The following is a 9178-nucleotide window of genomic DNA, read 5'->3' as shown; positions in this document are numbered from 1 at the left end:
ACACATGGAGGCCGAGCTCAGTTGACTATTTAGATTGGTAAGGAAGTTAGGGTTAGACTAATTATCGGCTTGCCGATAATTGTCGCCAATATTTGGCATTTTTCTACCGATTATCTGTATTTTTATTGACAAATTATTGATAAATGCCCTACTCCAAGTCTGATGCAACCTCCTCACTCCATCCTCAAACCAGGAAATTATCTTCTCTCACAGTGGCTAATGCTATGCTAACGGCTAGCAGCTAAGTTAGAATGCAGCCACAGATTAGCCTGAAGCAAAGTCTGGAAAACAATAATTAATAATGCTTTAAGATCTGGACCTTAGCGGGAAGTAAAAGTGATAGAACAGTGAAAGATTTGGAAAATAGAGAAGAACAACAAACTGATCAATCCCAGTCAATCCCATATAGACAGAGGAGAACGTCCTAATTTAATCACTCATATTTCTATTTTACACATTCAGTTATAGTCACCCTTATATATCACATGCTGTTTAAACATTACGAGTAATGTATAGCAGTTCCAAATATCGGTTATCGGGCTTTCTTGATTACCAATATTCAGGATCGACAGTCATTAAAACCCAATATTGATCAATTCCTAATGCACATACCAACAGATGGCTGGAGATGGAACACAATTCATCCAAAAGTAATTCCCGCATTTGGTGTTGTGATGATGGTTTTGGAAAATGCTGTCTGACATGTCGAGTTTAATTAATCTCAGTCGATCCCAAATAAACAGAGAAGAACATCCTAATTTAATCACTTCTGTTTCTATTTTACATATTTAGTTATAGTCAACCTTATTAATGAAGAAGCCTAGTTATGAATGACAGGTTCTCTGCTGTAACATGCTGTTAAAACATCACAGTTAATGTGTATCGGTTCCAAATATCGGTCTTTCTTCAGCACCAATAATCGGCATCAACCCTAAAAACCCCATATCGGTCAGCCCCTAAATAGAGTTACTGATGAACCAAAGGATTCACATTCGAGCTCTTTTGATAGGAGCTAGATCTAGTAATTGATTCTTTTTGATGAAGAAAATACAAAGTGATCCACTGTTAAGGAGAATAAAATATAATTTTGTGAAGAATTGTACAGCAAGAAGAGTCCACGAAATATTAAGATGTTTGACTGGAACGTCTTCCTTTAGCACAGTGACACTATTACAGACAGACATGTAGGTGGTCTAAACACTAGGCAGTGACTGAGCTAAAATACCCTTCAGCTCTCTGGCTGAGCTTAGCTGAGAAGTGCCATCCTACTACCACATGCTGCATACACACTCTGATCCCATAGAAAGAAAAAAACACTCCAGTCAATCCAACGTGAAGGTCAGTTTGTCTTTGCGTTCGCCGAAGCCAGCAGAGATCACAATAGACTCCCACAGGACCAGCAAATGTGCCGTTGCATAAATGAAACAAGCTTATTGAAAAAGACACAGGCTGACTTTGGGATCACTCCCCCCTCCTCCCCCAGTGCAGTGATTAACTTCATCATGCTCAAATCCTGCTCAGCAACTCATAAAGTCTCGTGGAGAATGGTATTAACTTGTGCAGAGGTATAAGCCCAGGGCTAATTTTTAGAACAGTTATATCACTCATGTGCCAGAGTTCCATACTGGGGCTGATGACTAAAGAAACTCGCCACACTATTTATAGGATAATCTTGTGAAATCCCCCCCCTTCACCACCACCTCTCCCAGCCCACCATCACCCTCCCACTATTATTGCACTGACTTTGTTCTCTGACTCTCCCACGTCTTTCCTGCCCCACAGTGGAGGAGAGTAATGGACCTTCCTTTTTTACAATCAGAGAACCTGCTGCACATCCAGGCAGCCATTTGTAGTCATTAATCTGCTCTAATCAGCCAGAATGACCAAACAAACCTTATCAAACACGCACAGTTGTGAGAGGGGGGTCAAATCAAGCAAAATAAGAGTAAAGTCAAAGAATCATGAATGGGTTTTCTCTCCTAAATCGTTTTTTTTTTTTTAAAAATGTAGCCAAAATTAACAGTCTCTTTACTGAAGCCTTTTTTAGACAGAGTATATGCAAAATTGCTGGATTCATCAGTCTATTGAAGTGACACCATTCACACACAGGCCACTTCATGTTTATATTCTTGTAATTTGGACTTGTGTCGTAAATTATCAGTTAACGTTGCTAGGTCTAACCTAGTATGATTGCCGTCACAACTTTTACGTAACAGTGAACAAGGTGCTCATTCAGACACAAAGCCAACATATTGAAATGCTGTTGAAATATAACCTTCACCTTGTTTTGATCAATGGTTTCCAAGGAAGACGGTGCACAATAATCTACAATATTCAGACCTGATGGGTTCTAAAAACTGCATTCCAACCATTAAGACACAACTATTCATTCAGGGTTCATACTGTATATTATTTTCTACATTGCAGATTAATGGAAAGAAGTGCATGACTGAAAGAGCCCACAGTAAATAGTTGACACATTGACAAAGAAAGTAAAAAAAAAACTTCTAAGATGGAAAAATGATCAATATATTTTGTTTCAAAAGGTAACACACCGTGAAAAAATGTGACAAAAAGGCAGTGATATAGTTGAAGGATGATTGTCAGCACCATTTAGCAAACGATATGAAATCCTCATGAGGATGTATCATAATTATGTACACTGTTGTTTTTATTTTTGGGGTGTCTTTGAGAATAAAACGCTCCACATAGAGTTAACTATTCTTCTACTGTGTTCACTGTGATCCTATGTTTGCATTTTGTGTCCTCCACAAAGATCCAGATCTGAAATGCTAATCAAATAAAATGTTAATTTTATCTATCACAAGTCGACCTAAATATCTAGTTGGCTCAAGGTTGTAAATACTGTATGTATCTTATTTTGTGCTATAAACCAAAGGCAAAAACAACAAATAATCCATCTTGTTGTTTTAGATAATGATGCAATATTATTTACAGCTATTTATAAAATGTATTTATGTACTGTTTTATTTAGAAACAACATGCTTTTCTTTCAGCAGTCACTCAGACAATCTTATCCACCCCATTCAAGGATTTGTAGACAACTTGACTGCTCAAGAATGTCAACTAGAAAATATCTAGTCATAACCAAGTCATGTTTTTAGTACAGCATGTGTATTCACAGCATCTGCCTTTCTCAGGGCCATATCAAGTACAGAGAGAACCTAACATGCTTACAGCCTCAGTTTGGGATGAGCAGAATAGGAACAAGGGTCAACCTACAGTATAGCATGATATGAGGTGACTCATAGGATCTGCAACTAACAACTACCATACAAGGAAGTGCCTCAATGAGGGGAAAGAGAGTAATTTTTCCTTCATAATACTTAAAAAGACCAATTTAAATCATAATTCAATTCAAATTTTTGATATAGCACAGATTGTCTCAAGATACTTTACAGAACCCATATGCCTGAACCCCCAGAGCAAGCCCCAGGGCAACAGTGGCAAGAATAACCTCCCTTTTAACGGGAAGAAACCTTGACTAGAACAAGGCTCATTGTTTTAATTCAGGAGCTGTTCAGATTAGCAAGTAGAAATGCTACCAGTCTTATTTCAGTTTAAATGGTTACACAGTAGGAGAATCTATACTGCCTTATGAAGACTCACATTTGTGTTTAGACCCTTAATTCAATATGAAAAAAAAATCAGTAAATGATAATAAAAAGACCAGATGCATATATTTACTGCATGTCCTGATGTAATATTTAAGTGCTGTTTATGTAATTATTGCCTAAGAATCAAATAATGACATACTTCTTCCTCAATAAGATCCATTTAAACATTAACACATAAAACCTTTATTATTGTAATGTATCCATTGATACCAATATACTGCGAACGGCTAAACATAGCTCTAATAAGTGCATACATGTTAGGAATTTTAAGTGTTGAAGTGTTTTTGCAACCTCTCCAAATATAAAACTGAACCTTGCAGATTCCATGTTTTTGTTAAAACCAGCACCTGTTCAGTGTTAGATTTCTCTTTCAGCCCGTCTGTGTTATATAACCTCAGTTAAACTGCGCTGTAGGAGCAGCTATGTACATGAAGATAGTTAAAGCAAGCACAAAGACTGACAGACACACAGAAACATTGAACTGATTCCATCCCCAGAGCACAGCCAGCCTTGGAGTTTTTCCCTTGTTTTCCAGAGGTGGTTTTTAGTTCAACTCGCCTACTTTGGGCTCGAATTGTCCACCACTTGACTAGCTTCTCTTCAACAACTTCAGGGGTTGACAAGAACACTTGAGTTGAGACTATCACGTTCACCCCTTCAACAAATATCAAGTCAAATCTACTCTTACACTTGGTTTTCACCCAGTTGTCTTCTGTGCTGCTGTCACACAATCTCTCCCTCTTACATTTCTCTCTTTTGTTCTCTCCTGCATCTCAGCGTGTCTCTCTCTACTGCTTTAGGAATTTTCCTCCCTTTGAATTTTGATTCCTCCCCAGTGTCTGCGCTCTCCTCCCACCTCCTCTAAAACTCTTTTCCCTTTTTCCCCTCGTATCTCTGCCTCCTTGTGTGCGTCTCACTGATGCTCTCTGTCTTCTCCCTCCCTTGATGTTTCTTTCTGTTTGTCTCTTGATTCGTCTCACACAATCTAGCGCCGGTTTTGATCTCACTATACCTCTTTTCCCCTCCGTCTTCCTCTCTTTCGAGCGCATACACTCCGACTGTCTCTTTCCTCGTGGGTTGCCTGCAGATCAGAGTTGGCATGTCTCTCAGTAAGCTGCAAAGTTACCGAGCTCCTTGATTCATACCAGCTATCTGGGTGACCCATTTCTGCACAAACTCACACATTTTAATGCTGTGAAATGAAGTACTATAAAGTGTTTCACCGCATTAGTTCCACAGTATACCCATACTACCACAATGTGCCTCTCTCTCCGCTGTACATGTAAAAGTCAGGCATCTGCAACTAAAAGTGGTGCAGCGTGAGGTGTAGTTAAATGAAGATGTTAAACTATCTAAAATTCAGGTGGATAAACACATTTTCCATTAACTGACACTTGGGAATAAAACTCTATTTGCCTATTTAAGACTGAAACTTTTTGCAAAAACACATTTATCAGTTTACCAGCTATAAAACTGAGCTAAAGCTACATTAAATATGCACCCTCATATTACCGAGGAGACCAGGATGGCTCTTAAAATATACTGTAAAAACTAAAATACAACTGCGTCCTATAGAACTCACTATAAAACAAAAACATTGCTTTATTATGCATGTAAGAGCTTTACTGATAAACCAATCCTGTGACTGTTTTTGCTTTATTTATAGGGACGGCATGCTGTGAATTGCTGATTAACGGAGAGATTCCAACTTTTTTATGGCACAAAAGTATAATATTGAGTTATATTGACCATTTCTTGCAACTTTAGGCAGCCATTATAGATTTTTTTTTGTCAAATAACATGCTAGTTGCTTTGCAGAGGAGCATATTATTAATGAATAAAGAACATATAATTTAACATTTTGCATTGCTAAAGCTGAAATTAAACAGCATGACATTGTATTTGAGTTGCACCTTAATGCATCAACACTTAAACACGAATTCTTTTGCAAAAAATATGCAAAATCAATGCATATTGTGCGATTTTGCATGCTTAAATGTTGTTTTTATGTAAAATCAGTAATCAGCTACTCGGATTTTGTTGCTTCTTTTGAACAAGTAAGATTCTCCCCTAAGGAAAAAAAAGAGAAAACACTGGTCAGGTGTTCTCAAACTTTCCCCCTGTGAGGAGGAACACCGCCTGAGAGAATTTAATATTATTCAGTGCAGAAATGGGACACTAGTTCTGATTTATGAGATTTCTGTGTAGAAATGTAGACTTATGGTGAAATTATCTTTTTAAAAAATAGTTGTCACCCCTGCTGGTACCAAGAAACACGCCTCTGTAATCCATTAAATGTTGTGTAATTGTGGATAATTGGGTGGCAGTGAGCAGACACCCCACCCACCTTCCATCCACATCTACTGGCCCTGACCTGCTGCTGCTGCTGCTGCTGCTGCTGCTGCTGCGAAGTGAAACGTCGCCGGATCGACTCCCTGTAAGGGACTGAGCGCGTATATAGGCAGAATCAGAGGAAATAACGCGGCGCAACAAACAAGAAGGGCGTAGAGAATAACAGGAAAACGCTGGTATGCAGCTAACTGAATGGAGGAACACGTGAAGACAAGCGGGGAATAAGGACGCGGTTCTTCTGCTGATTCTGCCGCTGCGTTTCCGGAGCCTCGGTACCTTCAGAGGATGCTGCAGCTCTCATCATCAGCTCATCATCCGAGCCTCCTCAGCTGCATCTCACTCTGATTACCGCTGGAAGACGATGTGCGAGCAGACAAGAAGCTGGGAGGCTTGACCAGGTTTTCCCTGAGCATCTGCGAGGATTTCTCTCTCTCTCTCTCTCTTTTTATTTTTATTTTTTGTATTTTACGCGCAGCAGCTCCCTTCAGTCGCATCACTGCCGACTTGTGTTAAGGCGCAAAGGAGGGAAAAAAGACACACTTGATATTCTCCTCGCTGTTAAATTATTTATCTGTTCCTCAAGCTCAACATATGCTGGAGTCTTTGTCTTACATCTCCCGTGCATGATTCTTAAAGGCAGCCGAGGAGAAGCGGAGGGGACGCGGATGAAAGCCGATGGCCAGGCGCCCCAAATTTGCTCAGAACGGGGATGCAACCTAAAGTAACCCCTGTGTCAAATGGTAAGAGGGCAGATTCGGGGGCAGAAATCAGTGCACTGCCTCGGGATTGCAGGAATATGTCTGTGGGTTTCACTGCTTCTGTGTAAAGGTCTGCCCATGTTGTGAATTATCCTCCGCAGCTTTCCGCGCATCGCCAGCCGAGGCAGCCCTGAATCTGCGACACGTCCCCGGCTTCTCCTGTGCCGCCCCCCGCCGCCCCCCTCAGCGCCCGGAGCCCGGACACCGGCGACTTTTTAATGGCTTTTGTGTTCCGGAGATGGAGGGTCCTCCTGGTGCTCAACGTGCTCGCCGTGGCCGGCTTCATGACTTTCTGGGCCAAGTGCAACACGCGCAGCGTCCAAGCCGTCGGTCCGGAGGCTCCGGCTGACGGGAAGAGGCCCCGGGGCAACGGGACGGCGCAGGGGCCCAGCATCAGCCACGAGGTGCTGCTCAAGAGGCTCAGCTCGCTGGAGGACGTGGTGTACCGGCAGTTAAACGGTAAAGAGACGGGTGTCATCCAAACCGGAGTGGCATGTCAATCTGATTTACATTTAGCCTGCAGAACACTGGATTTACATCGACTTACCCAGACATAGAAATGTTACAGTAAGAATAAAAGGCTTGACAGTGAGATTAAAGCACGTGAGTGGTTCAAAAGTACAATTTTAAGGCATATTGAACATTTCTTGCAACTTCAAGTAGCAATTAAGGATTGTTGTAGTCATTCAGTCTGACTTTTCATTGATTTTCCCTGATATAGAAATGTTAGAGTAAATAAAACGGCTTAACAGTGAAATTAAAGCTCTAGCATGGTTCAAAAGAACCATTTTAAAGCAGCAATTATAACTTTTTTTTTGTGCAATCCTGCCTAATTTTTCATTGACTTCCCCTGATATAGACATTTTAAAGAATAATGAGTTTCTAAAAAGGACTTAACAGTTAGATTAAAACTTGTGTCCTATTCAAAAGTACAATTTTAAGTCATATTGAGGCAATAATTAAAGATTTTTTTGATCTAGTCTGATTTTTCATTGACTGTTCCTGATATAGAAATATTAGAGAGTAATGAGGAAATAAAGGACTTAACCGTGAGATTACAGTTTGTCTGTTCAAAAGTACAATTTTAAGGCACATTGAGGCAGCAATTATAGATTTTTAATGATCGAGTTTGGCTTTTCATTGACTTCCCCTGATATAGAAATGTTGAAGAATAATGAGTGAAAAAAACAACATAAAAACTATCAGAGATGAATCTCCATTAAATATGCCCCTTCACATCTGTTAAAATGTACTGTACAACTTAAACACAACTGTTTTTATAGAACAGACTATAAATCAGAAACATTATGCAGCTTTAATGATAATCCCATCCTATAGGTGTTTTGCTTTATTTATAGTGATTTCATGCTGATTTGTTCTTTTATAGGTTCAACAGTGCATGCTAAAGCTTGTGTACAGTTCAGAAGTACAATTTTAAGCCATATTGACCATTTCTTGCAACTCCAGGCAACAAATATTGATTTTTAGTGAACTTCTCTGACTTTTCATTGACTTTCCCTGATATAGAAATGTTAAAGTCATGAGTCCAAAAAGAAGCAACCTAATAAACATCAGAGGTAAAACTACATCAAAAATACCCCTTTACATCACCAGGATGGCCATTAAAATATAACGTACAACTGTTTCTTGTAGAGCTGACTATAAACCAAAAACATTGCTCTATTATGCATACAGGAGCTTTAATGATAAGTCCATCCTGTGGGTGTTTTTGCTTTATTTATGGAGATAGCATGCTGTGAGTATTCTAATTTGTTCTTGTGTACAAGAACAAGTACAATTTTAAGCCATATTTACCATTTTTTTGCAACTTCAGGCAGGAAAAATAGATTTTTCAGTGATCCTGTGTAATTTTTCATTGACTTTCCCTGGTATAGAAATGTTAAAGAGTGATGAGTAAATGCTCTTAACATTGCCCTTGATATTGTCTGTTGTATTAAGGAGCCAATTCCTGCATGCTAGATGAGATTGTGCACTCTGCTAGAAAATCTAAATCTACTTAACTGACCTTAACGTCTCAAACTACTAACAATATTTAAGGAAGGTCGCAGAGCTCAACAGTTAATTCTTAATTATTTTCCAGTGATACATTTCATTATAAATGCCAACCTAAGTGTCAAATTTGGGTTTAAATGGATGATGTGGTGGTTTCCCAGTGCAGCAGTGCAAAGAAATCCTAAAATTGTACTTCCTTAATCCCTGGAGGGACGATGTCTTTCTTCCACTGCTGAGGTTAGAGGTCAGGGTTGACTACAGAGAAGGAGCTTTCAGGGATTCGGTGCCTTCAGGACGCAGGATGTTTGCCAACGCAGCTCATCACTTTGAAGGACAGCCGATTTAATCACTGTGGCACCCACAAACACAGCCGGTCACACTGACAACAGTCTTATTTTATCCCTAATTTGCAACAGT

At 39.6% G+C, this 9178-nt stretch overlaps 1 protein-coding gene across 1 annotated transcript in view; it reads left to right on the top strand.

Moving 5' to 3' along the window:
• The first annotated feature begins 6003 nt into the window (after window positions 1–6003).
• galnt17 (polypeptide N-acetylgalactosaminyltransferase 17) overlaps window positions 6004–9178 on the top strand; it is a 30135-nt gene continuing 26960 nt past the window's right edge. The window contains exons 1-2 of the mRNA XM_023297915.3: window positions 6004–6730; window positions 6850–7207. Coding sequence (XP_023153683.1) covers window positions 6967–7207 — 241 coding nt within the window. The 5' untranslated portion in view covers window positions 6004–6730; window positions 6850–6966. The remainder of the gene's footprint in view (window positions 6731–6849; window positions 7208–9178) is intronic.

This window comes from Amphiprion ocellaris, chromosome 7, assembly GCF_022539595.1.
Source record: "Amphiprion ocellaris isolate individual 3 ecotype Okinawa chromosome 7, ASM2253959v1, whole genome shotgun sequence".
NCBI lineage: Eukaryota > Metazoa > Chordata > Actinopteri > Pomacentridae > Amphiprion > Amphiprion ocellaris.
The sequence above is the reverse complement of the archived record's forward strand: the minus strand, read 5'-3'. Positions and strand labels throughout refer to the sequence as shown.